Here is a 26,670-nt window from a genome sequence, read left to right on the forward strand (position 1 = left end):
GGCGTAATTGACATCCCTCCACACCACTCACGAGCCAGTAAACCGTGGCCACAGGAGACTACCCCGCCTTTTAAACCTTTTTAGGGTCAGAACCTGATACCCAAGCTGTCGGTTCCCATGCTTATTGGGGTGCGGTCACGTGTGCCACTGTTGACCAGGAAAGGAGCACCGGGCCAGCAGGGTTTTCTGGTAGTGGGAGTACCACCTCCGCACAGGCACCTCGCACCAGTGCAGCCCCTAACTATCTCTCCCCCGAAAGCGAGACTCCTCGTCTCAAGGTGGTTCTTGCCCTCACGGCGTCGTCTATTGCTGATTAATTTTTTCTTACTATAAACTGAGGGGGACGTGAAGTCCTAACAGAGGCGGCACGATGACAGCTGTCGAAACCCACATGACATACAGCAACTCCTACACGATCCTCCAAGAAGAGGTGTACATGAACCAAGAGGACGACTGGGACAGGGATCTGCTGCTGGACCCCGCCTGGGAGAAGCAGCAGAGAAAGGTACGTTTTGGAGTTCGAGGCTCTGAGCGCTTTGCCGCCGTGCGTAATTACGCACAGATTGACCCATGCCTTCACACTATTAATGAGTGACTTGTTATGCATTTTAACATGGGAAATGGTGTGATTGATAAAACACTGGCCTGATTGTGTGAAGTCTAAAACAGCCGAACATGAAACTGGGCATCTGCGCCTTAGCTGTCCTCGCACCTGGCACTTCAGTCCTGCTGGAAGCTGTGTGGGCAGATATTTTAGGCCGTGGAACTTTCTCAGTGTTGTCTTTCAGTTACCCCCGATTGCCTTGCGGAGATTGTCTAAATATAATACCACCCTCCACAGTCTTTCCTCTACAGTTCAATCATAACTTAGGCTATGAAATACACATAAGTAAATCAGCATTAAGGGAGATAGAACATTACTTTCTGTCATTTTGATTTAACCCATTTGTGCCCAAAGACTATCTTTAATATCGTAAGGTAAAATGCCACAACATTTGTTCTTATTAGTCTAAAGTTTTTTAATCTGGTACGGACATTTGGGCAAGTATTTTACAGTACTTTGAAATGGTTTTTTTCCAAAGTATTTTTTTTAAATTAAGAAAAATCAAATGTCTTCCTATGATTTTACACTGCATATAAAGTGTGCATATCTTTGACAATTAACGTGTAATGAGTTCATAGATACCACATACTTCATTGTGCTCCTTGTAGTTTATGAGACACAGCCATTTTCTTACCATTCTATATTTAGTCACAGGTCACATGGGACTACTATTTTCTTCTTCCTAAAATACAATAAAAGATATAGAGAAAACAGTAGTCCCCCATGTGCCCAGAGATTATTTACAGTATGATAACTCGCTTTTAAGCAAAAAAAGATTTTAACGGTTTTGGAATTTAAAATTCACAATTGCACATATGGCTTAAGCCAGTTGTCCAGTTTGTTTTAGGCTGATTTAATAAAGAGATTAAATAAAACATATATACAACAAAAATCTGCATTATTTTCTCACATTAACAACAAATATAAAATATAATATAATATAAAAATATAATAGCAAAAACAAATATTCGTGGATTTTTTTATTTTTTTAAGCCGGAAATTGTCAGACATGCCGTTGCCTAGGCGACCAGCGTGCCTCGCGCACGAGTTTGACAGGTGCGGTTAATTAGCTGTCTGAGCTAAAAGTCAACTGACGTAGGTGACGTTCTGCCGCCGCGAAACTGGGAAAGAAACAACACCCGCAAAGGTTAATACAGTTTTATCAAATGTGTAAATGTTCACCTGACACATATATGGATTTATACCAGCCACCGCAGTGTTTCAGTTCAGCGGAAAGATATTTACCCTCCCTGGTTTTGTTAGCGTAAAGGTAGTTCAATTGTTTGTTTCGTCATGGTCGCCATTTTATATATAGCAGTGACCGTGCTCCAACAGCAAAAAACCCACAGCCGTTGGCTAGATAACTTCTTGTGGTTTAAAAGTACCATTTAATTATAACTTTTTTTCTACACTACATTACTCTTTACACTTCATGTTCACGTTTCTTGTATTTCTGTTTCATACAAGTCTGAACTAATCTCGCTAGCCCCGGTTTACACATTGATAATAAGCTAGCTAGCTAGCATTACATCCAAATCACAGAGCAACGATGAATACTAGCATCTCATTTGACAACACTTTATTTATTTTGTAGACATTTCAATATATTTTAAAGATTATAGCTGCAATAAAGTATTCAGTCTGTGACACAATACAAATATAAGTTGCAACTGTGACTTTATCCAAACACAGAGGGCAACTCATCTTATGCGATACAACTATTACAATATGATAATTTAAATAAAATGTATACAATAATATGAATTCATATTTTTATTGATTAATTTACCTGTAGAAAAAGTCACTTCCTGTTACGTTACAATTTTTTGGTCAATTTGGAAGTTTTATAATTAGATTTATAATTACAATATTACAGAAATGTCTCCAGAAAAGAGTGTTGTCAAATGACAAGAACTTCAAACTACATGACTGCACTAATGTTTCTTTTTATGTTGGCTACTAGTCTGATGATTTAGACACTTATATGTATTTTATACAGACTTTCAGGAAGTAAGAAATATGCTGCTATTCTTTGTTATGTTGCTATTTTATTATAACTTGCATTCTGCTTATTGAAAAGGGCAATCTGTCATGTGGTCGAATGTGAACAGTAAGAATAATCAGACTGATATTGTGTTTAAAGTTTGCTGTTGTATTAATGCATTTTTAACAATTATTATCCTTTCTTTTCTTTGCTGTATTCTATTTGTGTGTTCCAGACGCTACAAAACAATTTCCCCATAGGGATAATCTACTCTTAATCCAACCTAATCTCATTGTATCTAACCTAATCTACTAACACCTAATCTGCACTATTGTGGTGCATTACATCATAGAGCAGAGCAACGGCAGCATTTTGAACCGGCATGTTGAGATGTTTGCAGTGAATCTGCAGAATTGTTGTGCCAAAGCAAAATGTCGGCCACCTATAGAGCCATGAGCGCTGTGACAGGCTGAGAGACCTCAACAGATGGTAACAGAGAGAGAGAGAGAGAGAGATGGCAAGGCTAGTGGATATACACCCCGGGTTGGTTTCACAGACCTACAAATAAACATCTTCCTAAAAATACTTTTCAACTTGCTCGACTCCAACTTCTCTCCCTCCCTGCCTTCATCTCTTGCTTTCTTTCTCTCTTTTCTGCAGTCAGGTCGAACACTTCCTCCCGCCGCCATTCGTGAAACATCCCTTTCGTCTGTTCCGTGGCACACTTTGTCTTTTTTTACCCCCTATTTCTTTGTGTATTAGTAGTCTCTCCTTTTTCTGTCTGATGCACCTGTCAATCGTTTGAATGTAAGACGATATAATAGGCCTTGAGAAACCTCGCACAGCCAACGGGCAGCACGCCCCTCACTTTAGTCTTCACCTCTCCACCTCCCAGGAGAATAAGTCATCATATTCCATTGCTCTTCTCGGCATGTAAAATCTAGCTTAAGGAGGTGATATCAGCCCATAAATATAGCCAGTGCATCATTTTGCTATGTAATGAATATGAAAGGAAATCTTCGCACCACCACTCTTCTATCCTTGATATTTCAGTGGAAAAAGCAGCTCACCACTTGGCGCTGTCGTAAAGTGTTTGTCAACACACAATTTGATACTGGACATTAGAAATAGTGTGTGCTTGAGTGTATGTCTGAATTGTACATCTTGACACATTGGTTTATATTTATCATCAAGCAGCTCATGTAGATTGCGAGCTAAATGATTCATGGCTTGGTTTGGACCAGGATTGTTATTTAATAGGAGTTGGCAAAAATCGTGTTAGATATTGCATCTAGCAAACCGCATCGGAAGGAATGAGATACGAAAGGACAGAGTGATGAGATTTGGCTGCCTCTTGTCTTGGCGGGATTCTTTCCCCAAAGCAACTGTACTCCTTCAGTAAGAAGGGCTGGGTTTGTCAGTTTAAGTCTGCAAACAGGCCGGTTCAGAACAGAAGTAGATATCTCCATGAACTCCCAAAGCCCATTGATGTCTGCCTCACCCACACGCTGCGCTGTCGGCTTAGAGAGCTCCTATTCGATTCTACAAAAAGTAGTGATCTTTATAAAGGGGATCAATAGCTGTTTACAGATTAACTCTCACTTCAGTGGACTGCACTCACGAGACCATCTGTAATGCTCAACACGTGGCTATAACTTGTAAAGAAGTTTATTATAGTTGAAGGATGGCTGCTGGTGCACAGTGCTGTAGACACTTCATGAAATAACTTGCATCCATGTGTTGTAGTTTGGCGACTTTTGTATTTTATTGAAGTTTTATAGAAAATCTCAATCCATCAAAACGTTTACCACTGTGGCTGAAGTCGTGTTCAGTTTCACATAGTTTAAGAGTTCAGCTGCTGGCTGAATAACTGCACGGCTGGCTGCCTCGTGAAGCATATGCCATCAACAACCAATAATTAGCCATTTCATAGGGTTATTTATCAACACGCTTATGGGGCTCAGCTGACCTATAACCCTCACGGTGAATGCGGAGTACAAATGTGTTTTTTGTCCATTGTCAAACACTGCTTGAGTTTCTCCAAATTCAAGCTGCCACTTTCACGTCAAAATGTGAAAAGCCCTCTCTAGAACCAGTGTTTGGTTTGGGCTACTGTAGAAATATGGAGCATGGTGGACTCCATAAGGAGGCGCTTCATATGTAGATATGAAGAGCTCATTCTAAGCTAATGAAAACGCAACGATTCTTAGTTTCAGGTGTTTATACGCAAATGAAAACATAATAATGTTTGTCAATATTTCCTCCTAAATCCTTCACACTGGTCCTTTAACTTTGTAAGCAAATTGATATTGTGATACTTATTACAACCTTTATATGTAGGGATATTAACTAAAGCAGTCAACTCAAATGTTGATATGAGAATTTTGTCAAGATATAATGAAATGTAGAGATAAAATATCGACTCGCCAACGAATGTGACAGATGCGTCAGTCTTTGGGTCATTTGGGCCTAATTATCAACATTTATTGTCAGGATTAACAGTCGTGCATCCTGATTCTGTAAAAAAAACAACACTTGCATTCAATTCCACACTGTTTTATTCCACGGGGTGTAAAATGAATGAAGTGGCCAAAAGACTGATCATCGTCAGGTTCAAGTGTTATAAAGTTACATTCAGTAATGGGATATTTATCTACTCCACCTGATGTAATGTCCGTCGGTGTGGGCGAGGAGAGATCTTAGGGTGCTGTGTAATCAAATCTATTCTTGTCTAATCTAATTTTGCACTTTAACAGCTCAGCCAGTAGTGCAGCAACCAGACGGGGTCATCGATCCTCACCTACCTGATGTTTCGCGACACAATACTGCTCTTTTCAGGGAATACACGAGCAGATGTACATCGAGGGGTAGCTTTGTGATCATTTCTAGATGATATCTATATGTAAGTGTAGCCTGTGGACATTTTCTTCATAAATACATGAGGAATCTGTTCAAACAAGACTCTTATCTGAGATGGGATGCATTCATCCAGGTCTCTTTTCATTTATTTATTTTATTTATTTCACTAAGTGTAAGGGACAGCTCAGAGACATCACTGCCCGGGCTGCATTATCGAATCTCAACATGCAACTTGGCATCTTAGATTTCCCTCCCATGATTCATTCTGTCAGGGTCATGTGATCCCAGTGCAGGAACAGTTACCCTGTCGAGCTGGTTTCAGGACCTCTCAGCATATTTTCACTTACCAGACCAGTGGAGCACACAGAGGGGCTAAAATGTGGGATTTGATATTTATAAATACAGCACTTACAGGTGGAAGGACATAAAGCGTGTGTTGCAAAGTAGTTAAGATGCCCCTTTGAAATGATGTTAGATTGAGGCGAAAAGACAAGGGGAAAAGCCTCCTAAGAATATATTTGACTGCTCTTACACTTTATCTATGAAACATAATTGAACTATGACTAAACTAGAATATTCTATGAATCACTTTCATAAAATCCCAGTGTTTTAACATTAGATCACCAGTCTAGTGAGTTTGCATTAATACAACTAAATAGTCAAGGGGACTTGCATTTAATATCTTTTTGAAACTATTTTCTAACCACACAATGAGCCCGTCACAAGTCCCCCAAGTTTGATCCCAGGTGAACTGTGTCCAAATAATAGCATTAATTAGTGGCGTGCACTGTATCTGCGTTGAGCGATGCATGTCGAGAGTAGGTGTACCGAGGGTTAAACATAAGTGGAGAGGTGAGAGAACTTGCAGTCAGATCAAATAGCAGTTGCTATTCCAGAAGCTGTGCCCATGTAGGGAGGCTTCTATAAACTGCTTTAGTGCCGGCGCAGGAGCCCTGGGAGGCTGTAGGAAGGGCTGAGGTGTGTGTGTGTGTGTGTGTGTGTGTGTGTGTGTGTGTGTGTGAGAGAGTGTGCATATCTGTGACATATTATTCTGTATTTAATTAGCGGTAAAGTGTGTTTCCGTTGAGTTTTTGTCGTTGATTTCTTATTTAGATTGGGACACAGTTTGAAGACAGAAAAGTTCTTGCAGAGTGTTGTAATGGCGAGAGCCGACACGCGATACAACCGCGGTGTCAGAATCCTCCGGGTGAAAGTAGAAATGACGATTGATGGGCTTGTGAGAGCAGATCTGATCAGAGCAATCCTGCGGGTCTGTAAATAGAATAAAAGGTTTGATTAGTTAGAGAAAATTGCGTGGTTGACAGGGGTGTTACTTCCATTACAGTTATATCTGCAGTTTAGTGTTTGTGCAGACAAACACAAAGATAACGTGTTGTCAGTAAATGAATCTGTTTGAGTTTATGCTGTACAAAGCTGCAACCATCCCAGTCTTACTTAGTATTATTCTTTAGGCTCAGTGCTGCTGTTGAAAATGGAGACTTGTTTATGAGGAAGCAGAAAGCCACAAGCTGCCAAGTGTATGACCTCAGTAACAAATGACACACAGAGGATACATGGCCAAACACCTACAAAATGTCACCTAAGGTCCTTTTAGTGTCAGACTCCAACGCTGCATTTATGTCGCCCGCTTAGTTTCCTGTAGTAATAACACAAACTGTTCACTGAACCTGTCTTTATGAAAGAAAAAGAATCAAATAAGCTCATGATGTTGGGGCTGAATGCTGGCCGCATGCAGTGGATATTTATAGGCAGGTGGTAGCAGAAGTTACAGTCGTCAGTTGGACGTCTGCTGAGATGATGGGTCTCCTATAATAGGATTGAGGTCATGAAGATAACATTATGTACTTTATAATGGCTGAAAAGGCTGCTGTCGCTCCACTATCAGAGTGCCATAATCTTTGACTTTATTTAACCTTGAGACAGAACTTTATGTACCATAGTTAATAGGAGCATTTAAACAAACCACGTTCCTGTTTGGATTTTGATCAGTGGATGTACGACAGAGGCCGTTATTCTAGTCCGAGCTGTTTCATGCGGAGGGAAAGATGTTTATTAGCTGTTGCATGCTTTAGGTGTTAACAGCTTTGTGCTAGAAGCTAAACGAGGACTTCCTGGACTTCCTGAACGACGAGGCGAACAGCAGCTTCACAACGTACAGATAACACAATTAAGTCAGAGTTGTAAGATTAAATTAAATAACCTCTTTGTGGTTATCTAATGTAGGCGGAATTAGAATCACAAGGTCGACAGTGACTTGCTCTTTCGGGCTAAATGAATGCTGGGAAATGTAGCTGGGTTGCATGTTCCTAAAGACAGCCTTACATCGGTTTCACACATACTGTTGGCACTCATGATCAAGGCTCCTGTTAAAACGGAATCGGCTGACTTGAGATCTGCCTGCACAGTTTTGCCTCTTATTTCAGAGAAAGAACTTGCCTACTGAAATTAGACACCCCCCCCCCCCCCCCCTCCCCAACCCGTCCTCCTCCTCAGGCCAGCCGCACTGTCATAAATCCTCCGCAACCACTTACACCAATTTATGTCTCTCGTGTCAGTCTCCTAGTTCAGAGCTCATTGAATGACAAAAGACTCGGCATGCTGCTGCCATCAACCATGAACCTGTGCACTCACCTTTATTCTCCACTATCGATCACGCAGTCAATCAATCTGTTGACTTGTGTAACAAGAAAGAGGGTGATGGCAGTATTAAAGTGAACAATGAAAGATAAGGATGCCCTGTGTGTGTGCAGTGCAAGCAGAAAGTCAGGGTTATTATATACGACCTCACTGAAAATTGGAAGTCACAGTGGCATGAAGAATTACTTTTGACCTTGTTGGCTAGTTTTCCATGTCATCATACATAACAGTATATCAAAAATAGTATGTTCTTGTTTCTTCCCATCAAAATCGATAGATCTTTCATAAAGATGGCGTATTTCTATCCATGCTAGCAGAGTGGATTTAGGGAAGGCAATGTCAGTCTGAACCCCTTTTCCTCTGGTGCCACCATGACTTTGACATTTATGGTTTTGAGAGAATTGTGTCAACAACTGTAGGATGGACTGTCTTGCAATAATGTCAACATTTTAGTTTGATTTATAACCAAATACCTTCAGAACTAATGACTCTGTCTCATCACAACTTGTTTAGTACCAATTGGCAAAGGTTAGCATGCTAATACGCTAAGATGTTGAACATCTTACACCTGCGAAACATCAGCATGTTAGCATTGTCATTGCGAGCATGTTAGCAAGCTGCTGTTAGCATTTAGCTCAGCCTAACGGAGATGCTAGCATATCAATAACTTCCGCCGTTACATCATTACGTAGCTAAGTGTAAGTGCAGTCGGATTCTCTTAGCACTACGATTGTCTTTTCTGAAACACTTATGAATTCTCTTTCACATCTTTCCTTGACCTCATGACATTTTCCATTCATTTGAATTCATCCTCCCCAAAAGAAAATGCCACTTCATTCATTATAATAGTTGTTTTCTGCAATAATTGCCCTGGCCTTGACTTCTTGCCGCCGTAAAAAAACTAACTGATTCAAAGACATGCCACCGTGTTCCTGCTTTTCAATTGCCGTCAGCATTTCTGGCACTACTGGCAATTGGAACACCTGCACATGGAGAGGGTGCCGGAGGAGCACATTGTTAAGTTTTGGCTTGCGTTTCTGGCTGGCATCATTAATCTGGAAGCACAGCAACCTGGAAGCATGTGGCAGTGGAACACATTGTGAGGCAGCATAATGGAGCAGAGCAGGACACAATGTTTCCCCAAACTCGGCTGAAGCAATTAATATGGCGAAGACGCAGACAGATGGTTGTGTCAAAACAAGTGACTGACTGAACCAAGTTAGCTCTCCGTTGCTGTGAGCTGTTCAGCTGCGGACAGAAAGTAAATTGAGTACCTGGGTTGTAGATAATGCGCTACAGAAGTGTCAGTACCTGTGTGTCCATGTGGCACAAGTTGTTTTGTTTTTGTCATAACCTGCAGTAAGCAGAAGCGCGGTGACACTCCTGTGTGTGTGTGAGTGTGTGTAGCTCTGCTATGTCATAGAGTTGTTCACATTAAAATGCGTCAGGTGTTGTTGTAGCACAGGGATGTGAGGTGTGTAAACACAGCATGGCATTGTGGATATGGGTTTCAGAAATGAGCCTAATATTATATTCTGTTTGAACAAAACTCATCCTTAAATCTTTAAAAACATTAGCATTGTTCTCACTGTGAGTCTTTCATCACCTGCTCCACCTGTTCTCTCACCAGCTGTCATCCCTTGTGCCTACAGTATATCTCACTGGCATCTGGCACAGGGTTGCTGCACACATGCACACACGCTTTCACGATAAGAGGTGTCCTAGGCCTTTTATCCTCTAAACAAGGACATAAATCCACTGGGTTTGGACTCGTGCCTTGCATTGCAGGCCGGCAGTGGCCCTGTTGTCAGCAGGGTCTCTGGGATATTAGCCCGTTAATCCTCCATAGAGAAGAGGTGGAAAGGAAGGCTGATCAATTGGTGTTGGGGATTTATTCACTCACAGTTCAACCTGCTGAGCATGTAACTTGAAACTTCATATAATATTCACAAAGATTAAGAGGAAGCGTCTTTCTATATTATCTGATCTGACTGTGAGAAGAAGTTGCCCGATTTCCTGTTTTCTTAGTTTCTTCCTCCTTTCATAGGATGACATGTTTTTAAAACATTGAATGCCTTTATTAATTGACCCAAATAGAAATATCCCTGTCAGTTCAGTTGCATGTCATGCTATGCTCGTGCAGTATTTCTTTAATTTAGCTGATGACCTTTGCATGTGCTTCCTCCTGTTAATAGCGAAGAGTATCTTTTTCAGTGTCGCAATTTCTAAGAATAAGTTAGTCTCCGAGCGTACCATAGTTCTCAAGTTTTTGCACCATAATCTTTATTTTACACTTTCTTCTGCCGGTTTTTACACTTACAGACATTTGTAGGTTTCATTATAAGTCACTACAAAACCCTCTTTGTAAAACTGGAAATAAATCTCTGCTGGTTTTTAAAAAATACAAATGAATCCAAGCAAGGAATCTTTTGTCTACTCTCAACTCTTCTGATTATCTAGGAGTTGGGAGTACTCCAACCAAAAACTGATTTTCCATTCCCAGATTGTTTTAACTAGAATTGGTAAAACTATCCAGTATTAACAATAAAAAAACAAAGACCATCGTTTCTATCTTGGCAAACATCGCACAGGATTCAGTGGTTGGACACCACTGACCTTAGTTGACTCATAACTTTATATAGAAAACCACAATGTACAGATACGACGTCACCAAATCTATTTCTGGAGTATAAGAGGAAGTCGGAAGTTGCAGTTCCTTGGCGTTATAGTTGTTTAGATGTTACGGGTGGATTAGAGGTGACGGGGCAGGAGAGTTCAGGTTGGTGTGTTCAGGTGTGTGTCGGGGGATGTCGGGGGTATCGCCTCTTGGGTCATTGTCCCAAAACCTTCCTGTGGCACCTACGTTCAAGGCTTCAGGTCTGTTTGAGGGGTGGGGGTATTTAAAGGGCACAAGGAGGAGGAGTTGGGGTGGGGCTAAATATCGTCTCCACCTGTCGCGTGTTGTAACTCCTCTCCCTTCACGACGCTCCCTTTATCGGCTGTTGAAACTTGGTGGAGGAATTCAGGGCGATTGTTTTTTTACAAGAGACCCCTGACGCATGAAAGTGAAAAACAAACGTGATATGTTATCTGAGAACTGAGAGCTGCCAATAAATGTCTGGTCCAGAAATCTTGTTTACTTATTCAGAAGGTTCCTGATTTTATTTGACACAATTTTAGACTTTTGTTTTCAGACATTTAGCATTTAAAAAGTGTTTTATAGAAAAACATCTTTCTTGAAGGAAGGTATCAAACAAAGTATTGCATCAGTACTAAAACTCCAGCATTGTACCCACACTAGTACCAACATCTTTTAAATGTACTCGGTCCGAGTTGTGTTTTTCTCTCGTTCCCACAATTAGTTTTTTATTGGTTCTTGCTCTGAGGTGACAGGTGTTTGTAGGCGGCGTTGTTTGTCCGCTCAGAGCTAATCTGGCTTTACGGCGGCTGTTGAATCTGAATCTAGTGTTATGCTTGAGGATTTAAATAAGTGCTGTCACAGTGTTGGTTTCCAGAAACATGTCAGCCGTTAAGTGTATTTTTGAAACATTAGCTGTTATTTGCAATTTTGTTGACGACCTCTTTTTGTGGAAGCCTCTGATTCTTTTGTAGATGTTTGAGCTCAGCAGCCCTGACAGATGAGCAAATTATGCTCTTTTCCTGCTGACAGATGAACAGAGTCTGTTTTTCTTCCACTCTGTTAGCTCTGTTCAGTTCATAGCGTCCCACTCTGACTTTGAGCCAATGACGAGGGGACTTTGGATGTCAGCCAGCGATGTAAATGACGCTAAAAGAGTGAGAATTTGCAGCATTTTATAAGAATCTGGAACAACAAACCATACGTGAAGCTTGTCTTCTCTTCTTAAGTTATAAATTGCTTTATTGGTAAAAGAACCAATACTATTATTAAACGTAAAACAAACAAACAAGTGTCATCTTCTTCAAAATGGATCCTTATTGCTTTAAAATAAATCCTGTCACTGAGATGAGCAGGGACAACAGAGAGCCCTTCTTGTTTCATGTCTGTTTTTAATAACTACTGACCTGTGCTTTGTTGACTTTGGGAGCTGCAGTTTTTTCTCATTGTGGGGGAAGGGTGCACATTTCACTGCACACACTTATTGCTTTCAGACACACGGGGGGACTGAAGTTGCGTTAGTACAACATCCTGGAACTATTATTACAATGTGGTTTCAGAGTTTAGAGCTATAACTTAGTTGAATTGGGTTAGGAGATGTGTGTGAGTCGTATGTGTTGAGAGTAAGCTTATAGTTTCATATGCATTATTCATACTCGCTGCAGTATTTGGTATTATTTCAGGTCCCAACCCCCTCTTTGTGACATGTGATAACTGAAAAAGACACAGCTTTGTTTCTTTTTGTCACTATTACAATTTATAGAAGTACCCTTGAAAAGCTTTTTGTGTGTGTGTGTGTGTGTGTGTGTGTGTGTGTGTGTGTGTGTGTGTGTGTGTGTGTGTGTGTGTGTGTGTGTGTGTGTGTGTGTGTGTGTGTGTGTGTGTGTGTGTGTTGTGTGTGTGTGTGTGTGTGTGTGTCCTCATGCACACAAACACAGTGACCTTTATAAATAAAAGAGCACAGTGTTTTTTACGTGCTGCTATTAATGTGTACACTGTGAGTGCATGTGAGTGGGCCGTGATTTTTTTATGTGGCATCCGTAGATGTGAGACTTTCTGAACAGGTGTGTGTGTGTGTGTGTGTGTGTGTGTGAGACATAGGTAGCTGTAGTCAACCATGTCACCCTTGCAGGCGGACTATTTTTCCACCGGCATTGAGACATAAATACCTGCGTTATGTTGAGTTAAGGCACACACATATATATATATATATATATATATATATACTGGCTGTAAGATATACAATAGCCGCTCATTCATAGCGACGCATCAACAAATATTTTACATCTAGATATACAATGTGTTGTTGTGGGTGTTATCACTATACAAAAAAAGTAGGCTTAATATAATGAAACAAAAGGGGCAAAATAAAAAGGAAACAGAATACCTCTGTTTATCTAAAGTGCTGCATCAGGACTTTCATTTAAAATAACGACTTGAAAAAAGGAGGTTATGAGCTTAATGTAAAGAGCTGCAATAAAAGTGTCTCAGTCCATCAAGGGCTCACAAGACGATTCCCTCGGATGATAGCGGCTTCATAAAACAAATGACAAAAGATTTTTTTTAAGTGCATTTGTGCGCCGTGTACTTCCGAGCGAGCCCTTTTTAAAAAGCTTTATTGTTTTCTGCGTCACTCTTTCACGCCGAACAGCTCACTACAGCAGCTTTGTGTCGAGCGTGCATCAAATCTTGAACCACTTGGGAACAAAGCTCCCCAGAGATGATGGAGAACTGTAGATGGATACGTGTAGACGCTGTTCCCTGTAAGACAGATCTGTATGCAGCTTTTCCTTCCAGACAAACACTACAGCAGCAGATTTCCTTAAGTAGAGCGCCCGTCTCTGATTTGAAGGTGCTAATTAGGGAAATCAGCTACTGAAGACTTGTGTAATTACATCTGCACACTCGTCTATGGCAAAAGACTGGACGCCAGTGAGTAGAATAGCAAAGAGGTTCAGTCTAAATTTAGACCGCCCTGCAGGTTTATTTAATTACCCACCTAATTAGCAGAATTGTAAAGATTTTTTCTGTGTCGAAGGATTGTCTGAGACGGAGACACTGAGCTCTGCAAGTGTGAAGAGCACCTCGACATAGCAGGAGTAACACTCACCCCGGCTAATCATCAGGTCAGCCACAGCTGTGTGTTAACAGCGTGTGTGTTGTGTGTTGGACTGGCACCAGAGAGGGCGGGGGTACATACCTGTAACATAACAGCAAGACGAGAAGATGGTCAACTGCAGGAGGCCATTTTGTGTCTTCCCACTGTACTGAGAGTGGTGACGGGAAAACACAATATAATCCGATGAGCCATGTGAACTAAACTACAAATGTTCCTGACGTGGTGGCACCTCGTGATTAATCGTGATTCCAAAACAACAACTACAATTGAGTAGAATAGAAAAAGTTTTAAAAAGTCATAGCTGTTTTAGGAAGAACAAAAGGTTTTATTTCGATCTGGGTAGCATGATGTTGTTCCCAATCCTGCCAACATTTTAAAACCACAATGACTTGTATGTATAACACCTGGATATTCCATTTATATTCTTTTCTAAGAGTAAAATAAACGGGATAATTGTCCATTAAAATCAGATCACAAGGCACTTTGGAAGAACTCCCTGGCTCCCTCCCATATTAAGATATTATAGTTTCTACTTTAACCAAACTACATCAGGGCTTTGCTGAGACAAACTATGAAGTGCAGATATTGAACAGGTCTGTTCAGAAAATGTATTCTGCTCACGGCTTCCCCTCTGAGGCCAGCAGGCGTAACTCCAGGCAGCGCTGTGGTTACATCAGCTCTCTGATGGACAGCCCAGCTAGCTGACATTATTAAGAGCTCTGAGCCTGTTCAGATGTGTGTGTGTGTGTGTGTGTGTGAACGTCTCTGTATGTGCGTGTCAGCTGTATTGAGGGTCAGCAGCCCTGATTCCCCTTGGGGGGGCGTAGTTATGACAGGCATTCAGCTGGGCCACCATGACCTCATTTTACAAGAAGGACCTGTAAAAAGGCCGAGCTGAGCCAGGCCAGACCGACAGGTGTGGAAAGACAGAGGAGGCAGGGCGGGGGGGGGGGGGGTGACTTCATGCCAGTGGACTCTGTCGACCACCCCAGGCTTTTAAAACAAACCCATGGGATGTGCTAATAGAGCATTACATGCAGAGGACGAGAACTAAAAGCTTAAGCTATCCTAGGTATGGCAGATAATTGTTTAGTGTGCTTCATCCTGCGGTGCTCCGTTCAGCATATTGGATTTAATGAATTCTGGATTGTGTTTGTATCTCCAGCGTTATTAGGTTAAGTGAATCCTTGATTTCGATTTACCGCCAGTTTAGTTCCTAACAGCCCTCCTTTGATGTTTCACCCCACTCATCGTACACACACTTTCTCGGGTTATTATTTTATACATAGTCGTATTCTTCAATCCATTCCTTCCTCCCCTTCTTTTCCTCCTCCTCCTCTTCTCTCTCTCCATCTTGGACTCTTACAGTTCACCTCAGGAATCCTGCCTTCTCAGCTGTCCGGTGGTGTCCCATAGCAAACCGATTTAGCCTCTGCCGCCCCCTCGTCCAGCCCCACTTTTCAGTATTTTCTCCCCCCCCGCTTCTACCTAATTTAGCCCCCACTCAGCCCCTGCCTCGTGTTCCTTGGGCTCCCTACCTCCTTCCTACACCTTCTCGTCTCCTCGCCGACTTGGCCTTGTAGCCTGTGTGTGCTGGATTAGGAGCCTGTCTAAATTTGGTCATGCATGGCAAAGGAGACAAGCACCTGCTGGGACCCCGGCTGGTTGGACAGGCGGCCTCTTCTTCTCTCCAGACCCTTACATCAAATTACACCAGGGCCTGGGCATTCCTGTCACTCCTCCCACTTCTCCACTTCGCTGCCTCTCTCTTTCTCTTCCTGCAAGTGTCTTTCTCTGGCCTTCAAATTCTGAAATCCGGTTTTAATCGAGTAATGTTTTACAGGCGGGACGTTGTATTTTCATACTGTTGTGGAGATTTTGAGCAAAGTGTGTGGAAGATAAAAACAACTCAACAAAGTTTATAAGGTTGAGAGGGGGAGGAGGTGGCGAACGAAGGGAGAGCATAGGAAATATTACTAAATAAATGTACAATAATACAAATAGTTACCTCAATGCTTGTATTTATTGTTCTCCATCGCTTCTCTGCAAATGTTAATACAAAGAAGGCCGGTCGAGATTACATAACCAGAGCACCTGCAGCTCTTCTGCAACTCCAGATGCTTAACAGTATTACTTAGTTGCTTCACATTGAACATGATATATATATAACAACATATATATGGTACTTTTAACCCCCATCTCTTTTCTCTGTCTCTGGTGCTTTGCATCTTTGTCCACCGCTGCAGATCTACACTCACACTTGACTGCAGGCGGACAGACACGGAAGCACACACAGATATAACAATGCAACCACATACTGCACATGGTCATGTACACTTTGTTTGAAATGTTCTCGCTGTAATGGATAAATGTATGCTCTCACCTACAGAGCACAAACTGTGTTCCATTTCTAATTTATACATCTCTCTCTGTCTCTGTCTCTCTCTCTGTCTCTGTCTCTGTCTCTGTCTCTCTCTCTCTCTCTCTGTCTCTGTCTCTCTCTCTCTGTCTCTCTCTCTCTGTCTCTGTCTCTCTCTCTCTGTCTCTCTCTCTCTCTCTCTGTCTCTGTCTCTGTCTCTCTGTCTCTCTCTCTCTCTCTCTGTCTCTGTCTCTCTCTCTCTCTCTCTCTCTCTCTCTCTCTCTCTCTCCTCACTCCGCCCACACCATCATCTGTAGTTAGTTATTCAGCTCATGTACTTATTCTGCTTCTACGCCCACACATCCTCCAAACCCTGGCAAAGTTTTGGCTCTACAGTAGCAGCCCTTACACACACTCGCTCTCTCGAATATGAACACACACACATCCCATATTCACATTTGAAGCTAAACACCATGAAAGCCTCTCAAAATACCATTCAGAGATTGATTGAATGGCCTGATGGAACCAATTGAATTGTCCCTGACGTGCACGACCGACGCCATTAGGCAATTTTCCAGACAGACCGAAAGCAAGCACTCAGCGGATGAGAGCCATTTACATCACTGTCTGCTTTCTGCCCATTACGCACAGCAGCAGCACCTAATGAACAGTTTGGTTTCTACAATGACAGATCTGCCTTTGGATAGACGCAGCAGCGACTGTAGCACACACAACGCAGCATTAGGACCAAATATATCAGGCTTTATCACGCTATACTTGAATGACTAAAACCAGTTAATTAGTACGACGTCAATAGCAACAAATAATATAATAGGAAACATTGTTGCTCCGATGACGATTCTTGCGTGAATTGGCACATCATATCGCAAAATGTGTCAGAAATAAAACATGCCAAAAACAACGATGCTGGATTAATGAGCCGTAATTGATGTCATATTGTCCTTGTGTGATCTTCAAGTTTGAGTTACCAAAACATTAAATCCAATGAAAAATAACGCACTAACCCATTTGTCAAGTTCCTGTTGATCTTGTTAAACAAATGTTAGTGTTTTTGTAATCCTCTAGTGATCAGCCTACGCATGTGGCAGAGGCATAGGAAGCATTCCAGAAAGATAATGAACATGCAAAATAATATTATAAACCAGAAGTCAGGTTGAACGTGTGCAGGACGGTTGAGTCAACAGTCAAACCGACAGAAACGTGTGCGCGTGCGCTCTCACAGCGACGATAAGGTCACAGATTGAAGTGGACAGTTCAGGCCTCGCTAAGCAGTTTCGACCCTGCTCTGAAAAGGGAAAAGCTGTGTGTGTATACGTGTGTGTGTGTGTGTGTGTGTTACAGTGGCAGGTATAGTTGTCTGTGAATGTATTAGTCAGACAGTCAGACGGGCGACAGTGTAACCCTCTCGATCTTCTCTCTCTCAGACCTTCACAGCTTGGTGTAACTCCCACTTGAGGAAGGCCGGGACACAGATTGAGAACATTGAAGAGGATTTCAGAAATGGCCTCAAACTCATGCTGCTGCTGGAGGTCATATCAGGTGGATCTCATCAACCCACACACACACACTCACTTTTGTCATCTACTTACTGAGTCATTGTGTATTCACCTGTGATATAAAGCTTGGAAACTCCTCAGATCAGGTATTTGCTCCTTTTTTTTTAACTGATCTTTGATGAGAAGAGATTTTCATGAGCTGACACGGTTGCTTTATTGTTGAGCAACATACTCCAGATGTACCGAAGGACAAACCGTGAGTGTAATGGTTCAGGCTTTAACTAATGATTCTTTTCATTATCGATTCGTCCGCAAAAGATTTCCTCGGTTAACTGATCACTTAAGATTCTCCTCATTTGAGAAGCTGTTTGATTGACACGTTGAATAATCGCGTCGGCTGTAGTTAATAATTGCTTTTCCTTCCCCTTCAGGTGAGAGGCTGCCCAAACCCGACAAAGGCAAGATGCGTTTCCACAAGATCGCCAACGTGAATAAAGCTCTGGACTACATCTGCAGCAAGGGGGTGAAGCTGGTGTCCATCGGTGCTGAGGGTGAGTCTTTATCACTGTCCTCCCTCTGCTTCCTGTTTTCATCTCTTTTAATTAACATACCAAGGTCGCACCGTATTTGCATTTGTTTGACCCGAGTGTGCGCACCAGATGGCTGGTGAAGGTCACAGCATCCGGAGAATGGGTGACAGGAAGCGACGACACTTTAATGTACTCTAGGTGACCGCACTTTTATTGGAAACATAATTCAACTGATTAAAAGAAAGTGGTATTAATGTTAACTTTAATGATTAAATCAGATTAAACCGTAGGAAACACGCTACAGACAGCATGGAGATACGTTAGTGAGAGCTGAGGAGACACATGAACAGTAATAATAATATTCTGAGCAGTGAAAATGTTCCACTTTGACATTTAAATTAAAATGTATTTTAGATTTGATCTGTTTAGAGCTCGACTCTCCAAAGTTTTCACCCCGCTGAGTTTAGTCAGTTTAGCGTCGGACTTGGAAAACATTCACATCGCAGCACTTCAGAGGCAGTTAGTCAATTTTCATGTGACTTTATTCTACTTGCATCTTCTTCTCTCTAATTGCAGTAGAGATTCCCTTTGAGCCCTCAGGCCGCGTGGAATTCAATTAGTCTCAACAGCGATAGCCTCGAGGCGAACAGTTCAACGTGTTTCACTCGCAGACTTCTAACCTCGCAGAGTCGCAACTGAGAGTCTTTTACATCTGTTTCAAAATGCCACCATTAATCATTTGTGTGTGTTTTTGCAGAAATTGTTGACGGTAATGGGAAGATGACCCTTGGTATGATCTGGACCATCATCCTGCGCTTCGCCATCCAGGACATCTCTGTGGAAGGTGTGTGTGTGTGTGTGTGTGACTCATTTAACATTAAAAACAACTGAAAGTCCTTTATGTTCAAAGGAACCGGTCGTTTTTATGTTTTAATTAAACAAACAACGTATCATTTGTTAATTTCTGAGCGTCACAGGTGCCGGTAGAAGTTTCCAGACCTTATGCTAAGCTAACACACCATGAATACTTGTGTCTCGCCCCTCAAACATCACAGGATCACGTTCACATCATACACACTTTGCTGTAGAGTTTGCAGTAAATGATGATCCTTCATGTCGTCAGGCAGGACAGCCATGCACAATACATTCTTGTTTATAAAGGCACAGACCTCGTTCACCCCCCCCTTTGACCCTCACCTCCATCTTCTCTCTCGCCTCTTATTGCTCCTGCTGCTCAATATCTTCCGTCATGCGTCGCCATGAACCTCCTCACCTCTCTTAACGCCTCTTCTCTCCACTAGTGCAGCAAAACAATATCTGCACCATCTTGACTTTGTGTGTTTACCGTAAACACAAACACAACAAACTGATCCTCCTCTTTTCACACCAGATCTAGACCCATGTAGGTTTCTTTGCATTATTTAGTCACTTTCCCCCCCATTACATGCACACCTCCGAAGGTACTGCCTCCTTTGTTTTTGATGATAATACTTGAATAAAATCCAGTTGTATTTCTTTCATCTGTGCTTCAATGCTCACCATGCCCCTCCCTTTACTTCTCCCAGAGACCTCTGCTAAGGAGGGTTTGCTGCTGTGGTGCCAGAGGAAGACTGCCCCCTACAGGAACGTCAACGTGCAGAACTTCCACATCAGGTGGGTCTACAACGCCGAACTGTGTCACTAACGGGGAACTGCAAGCATCTTTTGAGTTTTTCTTGAATTTCAATGTTTCACCAACTCTTTGTAACATCTCCACCTTACCTTCAACACACTTCCTTCTCCTGCTGTTTCCTTCTTCATCCTCCTTCCTTTATTCTTCCCCACTTCTCCTTCATGTGGTCCTCCTGCTCTTCTCGTGGCTCAGTTGGAAGGACGGCCTGGCTCTGTGCGCTCTCATCCACAGACACAGACCTGACCTCATTGACTACTCCAAACTGAGAAAGGTGCCCTGTCCTCTTTCCTCTGTTGATCCTTTATTTCCTTCTTCTGAATTAGGACGATCGACACGCAGCAGTCTTCTTGAATCTGTTCATAGATAGTTCATCTTTTATTTCACTACTCGTGTTCTCTGCGCTACGATCAGTGTCTGCAAGATATGCGATAATACAAACCCAGTGTTGCGACATCAAATCTTGCACATGTGATGCAAAAGATTTTAAATGTAAACGTTGATACCAGTATGATTATATTATCGCTGTTTAATATTTTGATCTGAAAATGTGAATACTTTAAATGAATCATTGACAAAAGCTCCTTTTCACTGTGGTCAAAGAGCGAAGCACACACACATCCTCCATGTGCGAGTCTGACGGTAATTGTGTCTCCCTGTAGGACGACCCTATTAGTAACCTGAACACCGCTTTCGAGGTGGCCGAGAAGTTCCTGGACATCCCCAAGATGCTTGACGCTGAAGGTGAGGCTGCAGGGACACACACACACACACACACACGACCTCCACTGCAGCAAATGATAGAAAGGAGGACAGTAAATCACAATGTTCTTTATTTAATGGTCGCAAAAAAAGCTAAAGAGCTTTTTAATATTTTAATATCATTTTCCTCCCTCAGATATTGTGAACACACCTAAACCCGACGAGAAGGCCATCATGACCTACGTGTCTTGCTTCTACCACGCCTTCGCTGGCGCTGAGCAGGTCAGTTGATGTTTTACTTTCATGTTGTATTTTTATTCTACAGTTGAAGATTTAAAAAGCCTCTTTGGGTCCCGGAAATGTACTACTACTACTCGAGGTAGTACGTGCATATTAATTGTTGTTACTCTCTGCCTCCCTCAGGCTGAGACAGCTGCCAACCGTATCTGCAAGGTGCTCGCCGTCAACCAGGAGAATGAGAAACTGATGGAGGAGTACGAGAAGCTGGCCAGCGAGGTGAGAAACCGCTGCAACCAAATACTCCCACTCCCAGTCTGTCCTGCACATCCTCCTCTGCAACTGCACATTGATGTTCCACCGCGTTCAACTCGCTGCTCTTCTCTAAAGTTTCTGATGCTCGTGCGCAGGACTTTACATGACACGGCAGAGAAACTTTCAAAGAGCAGCAGAGAACAATATACAGAAATATAATGTGTGTGCAGTTTATCAATATATATAACCTGGCACATCTGTTACTTGTGATGATATTACAGTAAAGCACAACTATAGTATTAAAACAAAGTGATACAGTTATCAGATAGTAGATTGTAAGAACATTGATATACAGGATATGAAACTTATAATCTTCACACTTCGCTTCCTTCTGTAGCTGCTTGAGTGGATCCGCCGCACCATCCCCTGGCTGGAGAACCGCGCGGTGGAGCAGACCATGCGTTCCATGCAGCAGAAGCTGGAGGATTTCCGTGACTACCGCCGCATCCACAAGCCACCGCGCGTGCAGGAGAAATGCCAGCTTGAGATCAACTTCAACACCCTGCAGACCAAGCTGAGGCTGAGCAACAGGCCCGCCTTCATGCCGTCCGAGGGAAAGATGGTGTCGGTGAGCAGGACGGCTTTTGAGCTTAGTGTGTTATTGTTGCTGCACAGCGTCAGTCGAAGGACTACAGAGATTGTTTTCCATCCACTGAACATGAGAATGTTCTCTTATCTACAGACACAAAGTCTTCACCCAACAAAACATTTATAAATCTGTTCTCAACACGCAGCGAAGATTAAAGCTTCTTTCTCCTGCAGGATATTGCCAATGCCTGGAAGGGTCTGGAGCAGGTGGAGAAGGGTTACGAGGAGTGGCTGCTCACTGAGATCCGCCGCCTGGAGAGACTCGACCACCTGGCTGAGAAGTTCAAGCAGAAGTGCTCTATGCACGAGACCTGGACTGGAGGTAGGGGCGACAGAAAGCTACTGGTTGCACACGTGCTGTCATCTGAAGCTAGTGATCAATAAGAGGGATGGAAAGGATCTTTTGTTTTACTAAATTGATTAAAATAAGTATGTTGTAATAGTAAAATATACCTAAAAGTCATACCATATGTATATTTTGGTGGACAGCTCTGCAGTTTGACTTGAGAACTTTTCCCGTGTGGTCCTCAGATCATATGCTGCCTCCCTAAACTGTAGTCATTTATAATGTTCATAAAATGCAGCAGGTCAGAGCACAAACTGTATACATTCAAAAACATGTAGTCTGTGAAGATCAGGTGATGCAACACCGTTTGTTTCAGGTAAGGAGGAACTGCTGTCCCAGAAGGACTACGAGTCGGCCTCTCTGATGGAGATCAGAGCCCTGATGAGGAAGCACGAGGCGTTCGAGAGCGACCTTGCCGCTCACCAGGACAGAGTGGAGCAGATCGCTGCTATCGCCCAGGAGCTGAAGTAAGAAGCCAGGACAGAGGGGGATCAAACAGCAGAGCATTTAGTATTCTATCAGGGGGGGGGGGGTGTGCAGGAGGGACAGGAGAGCAGAACGTGCTACTGAAGTGTTTCGGGACCCTAATGGTCATGATGGGAGATATTTTGAGAGCAGACGAGGCGCAGATTAATGAGAGGGATGAAAGAGCAGAAGCCTCTGATCTCACCGGTCCTCCCGGCACTTTTCCACAGATGGTTTTGATACGAGCTCTTTGATGCTACGTACAGTGTCACACTTAACGTCTCATTCATCACTTCTAAAGCAGATCTTATGTACTCAATAACATCCCATCAAATAGCAGATTAATCCCGTCCTTGTAAGGGCAGTAAATCTTCCAGATATTTGGGGAAAAGTTTCTACATTCGATCTGTCCTGATGGTTAAAATGTCAACGTACTGAGTAATACTGATGACTTTAGTTGTTACAGTTAAAATGAGGTAGCATACAAACTATTATACATTTGTTATGTATAGATATTAATGCTGCTGTCGTCTCCTGCAGTGAGCTGGACTACCACGATGCTGCCACAGGTGAACGGCCGCTGCCAGGGCATCTGTGACCAGTGGGACAACCTGGGCACCCTCACCCAGAAGAGAAGGGACGCACTGGAGGTACACAAAGAAACGTTATGGTTACAGCAGTAAACCTTTAAACCTTTAGAAAGATAAATAAAAGTCTTCTCTGTGTGTCTGTAGCGCGTGGAGAAGCTGTGGGAGACTATTGACCAGCTGTACCTGGAGTTTGCCAAGCGGGCGGCGCCTTTCAACAACTGGATGGACGGAGCCATGGAGGACCTGCAGGACATGTTCATCGTCCACAGCATTGAGGAGATCCAGGTACACCTGTACTCTTTAGTGTTGTTCTTTCTCTCTAATGGAGAAGTTTACGGATAAACACAGTCCTCCACGTGTAACATTGATTTGCCTTTCAGAGTCTGATCACCGCTCACGACCAGTTCAAGGCCACTCTGCCCGAGGCCGACAAGGAGCGCATGGCCACCATGGGCATCCACAACGAGATCCTGAAGATCGCCCAGACCTACGGCATCAAGCTGTCCGGAATCAACCCTTACACCAACCTCACCCCCCAGGACATCAGCACTAAGTGGGACACTGTGAGTCAAATCAAACACGCACATTACCTCCTCTATCGTTAACGATGCATAAGGTTTGCAAGAGTTGACGGTATGTAAACAGGAAATGTCAACCGAACACGCAGCTCTGCATTTGGTCATCTGGCTAATAATAAGTACAGTGCATACATAACCACGGGTCAGAAATAGTACAGTACATTTAGGTTACAGCGACACCGAATACTGCCGGGCTGCGTGACGCACATCAGACCATCTGCTGGAGAAATACATTTCATTCCTGTGGGAATCATGAAATAACTAGTATAACTAGTAATAACTAGTAGTAACTAGTAGTAACTAGTACTCCTTACTCTGAGTCTGTAAGGAAGCAGAGCAGCACTTCCAATCAAAATGTCTTTGTGTTCAGAAGAAGCTCTTGTGACGTTTCTTTATTTTTCAGGTGAAGCACCTCGTTCCCCTCAGAGACCAAATGCTCCAGGAGGAGGTGGCCAGACAGCAGGCCAACGAGAGGCTGAGGCGCCAGTTCGCCGCCCAGGCCAACATCATCGGACCCTGGATTCAAACCAAGATGGAGGTACGGTGTTACTGAAGCACGACAGACTGTCAGGTAGCAAAGGGAACTGGAGTTTCACTTGTGTACGATGTAAAGAGTCTCTGTAGTCACCCCGATACACTAAAGGTTATTATAAAGAGCGTGAGGTATGTTGACTGCGTTCCACATTTTCTAATACGATTCCTGTGGTGAATAATAGCAACACAGTAAAGAGTTTGTTGTGGTTACGATCGCTCATTTACAGATATGGTAACATATTCACCGCCTCAGGACTTTAAGCGCTCTCTCCTCCACTCGCAGGAGATTAGCCACGTGTCTGTGGACATCGCCGGCTCCCTGGAGGAACAGATGAACAGCCTGAAGCAGTACGAGCAGAACATCATCAACTACAAATCCAACATCGACAAGCTGGAGGGCGACCACCAGCTCAGCCAGGAGTCCCTCATCTTCGACAACAAGCACACCAACTACACCATGGAGGTAAACGCTGCAGCCATGACGACAGGCCGACCTCCCACCGCCGCCTCTCGTTTTCTTTGCTCACAGTCTCGTTTTCCTCCTCCACTGCAGCACGTGCGCGTGGGCTGGGAGCAGCTGCTCACCACCATCGCCAGAACCATCAACGAGGTGGAGAACCAGATCCTGACCCGCGACGCCAAGGGCATCAGCCAGGAGCAGCTCAACGAGTTCAGGGCGTCCTTCAACCACTTCGACCGGGTACAAACGACACGCTGCAGGATAGAGCTCAGACTTTTATTGTTTTGTCCTAAACATGTTAAATATTCATCTAAACAATCGTGTTTTTCCTTTGCAGAAGAGAAACGGCATGATGGACCCAGACGACTTCCGTGCCTGCCTCATCTCCATGGGTTACGATCTGGTTAGTACACGTGTACATTTCAAATCAATGAAAGCATCTCGCTGTCCTCTCCCCGTGTACGATGTTTGAGTGGATCTGAAAGCAGCGACGCCTTTTTCTCTGCGACAGGGTGAGGTGGAGTTCGCTCGCATCATGACTCTGGTGGACCCCAACAACACGGGCGTGGTGACCTTCCAGGCCTTCATCGACTTCATGACCCGCGAGACCGCCGAGACCGACACCGCAGAACAGGTCATGGCCTCCTTCAAGATCCTGGCTTCAGACAAGGTAAGCAGACAAACACAGCGTCCTGTTAGATTTACACGTGAGACGATAGAGCCACATTTCCATTGAGAATTAAACGCGCTCTTTGTGCCTCCAGAGTTACATCACGGTGGACGAGCTGCGCAGGGAGCTGCCGCCAGAGCAAGCCGAGTACTGCATCAGCCGCATGACCAGGTACATCGGAGGCGATGGTGCCACCGGCGCCCTGGACTACATCTCCTTCTCCAGCGCCCTCTACGGGGAGAGCGACTTATAAACAAAGCGTATCTCTTCGCTCCTCCTATCCCTTCTTCCCAGCTCCTACATGGAGAGAGCGATTTAAACCCCTCCCACTGTCCTTCCTTCTTTCAAATCTTCCCCATCGCTCCCTCCATGCCCAAAAACACTGCCCAGAGAGGGTGAGAGTAGAAGGCTTTGCTCAAATCTTAGAAGCTGTGTTTGGACCGGCCAGCTCGTCCTTTAAACCAGGAGTGTGCCGGGTACTTGCACTGATTATGTAAGCAGCATACATATACCGTACCTGCAGGAGACGTTACACAGAGGGAGGGAGAGTCAGTCAGGAAAAGAGTTATTTTGAGCAAAGCCTCCTGCTCCCCCCACTCTCTCAGATGACATATTTTTTGTAGAAGGGTAATTAAAGAAGAAAACGTGATTAAAAAAGCTGGTTGGCTTGGTTGGTTGTGTATTTGTGCAAGATGCATGCTATGTTGAAGTTTAGAAACGCTGTCTGCGAGTCCCCTGACTCTTAACCCCCGAATCTCACCGTCAGCAGAGACGCTGTGATGTTACAATAACCACAGCACTGTGACACCTGAGGATGAATGGGGAGCACTGAATATTAAAGACTCTGAGCAAAGCACTATGGGTAAATGTAGACGAAGAGAGGGCCATGACTGACTAAAGAACGAAGACAGAAAGACTGATCCCACACGCCTCTCCAAATTTAGTTTCCAGCTAAATTTAACATCTAACAAGGTGATTATTTTTTTACATAATGGAGGAGGGACACAGAGAGGCGTGCAGCGGCGGCAGACAACAGGGCGTCAGGGAAGTTGTGGATAAATAAGAAGAATCAAAACTGTATGTGGGACCATAGCAGGCCTATGTCAGTGACGAAGCAAATAGGGTTTTGGTCCCATTGACAGGTCGAGTCGACTCCTCCGTGTGCTCCATTCTCCTCCTCCACCCATACAAAACCACCTTCACAGTTAAACCTCAACTTGGAATAAAAAAGGAAAATTATATTATGAAA

At 43.4% G+C, this 26,670-nt stretch overlaps 1 protein-coding gene across 1 annotated transcript; it reads left to right on the plus strand.

The window, feature by feature from the left end:
- Positions 1 to 173: 173 nt before the first annotated feature.
- actn3b (actinin alpha 3b) lies at positions 174 to 26,670 on the plus strand. Its single transcript, XM_029454479.1, is given in 21 exon segments — positions 174 to 505; positions 17,666 to 17,780; positions 18,169 to 18,288; positions 19,025 to 19,111; positions 19,833 to 19,920; positions 20,132 to 20,210; positions 20,599 to 20,680; positions 20,835 to 20,920; positions 21,062 to 21,154; positions 21,528 to 21,758; positions 21,953 to 22,100; positions 22,441 to 22,591; positions 23,130 to 23,151; positions 23,153 to 23,239; positions 23,324 to 23,464; positions 23,560 to 23,742; positions 24,161 to 24,295; positions 24,575 to 24,754; positions 24,845 to 24,991; positions 25,089 to 25,421; positions 25,516 to 26,670. Coding segments are annotated over 21 exon segments (2,802 nt in total). The 5' UTR covers positions 174 to 370; the 3' UTR covers positions 25,675 to 26,670.

Source organism: Cottoperca gobio, chromosome 18, assembly GCF_900634415.1.
Source record: "Cottoperca gobio chromosome 18, fCotGob3.1, whole genome shotgun sequence".
Taxonomy (NCBI): Eukaryota; Metazoa; Chordata; class Actinopteri; order Perciformes; family Bovichtidae; genus Cottoperca; species Cottoperca gobio.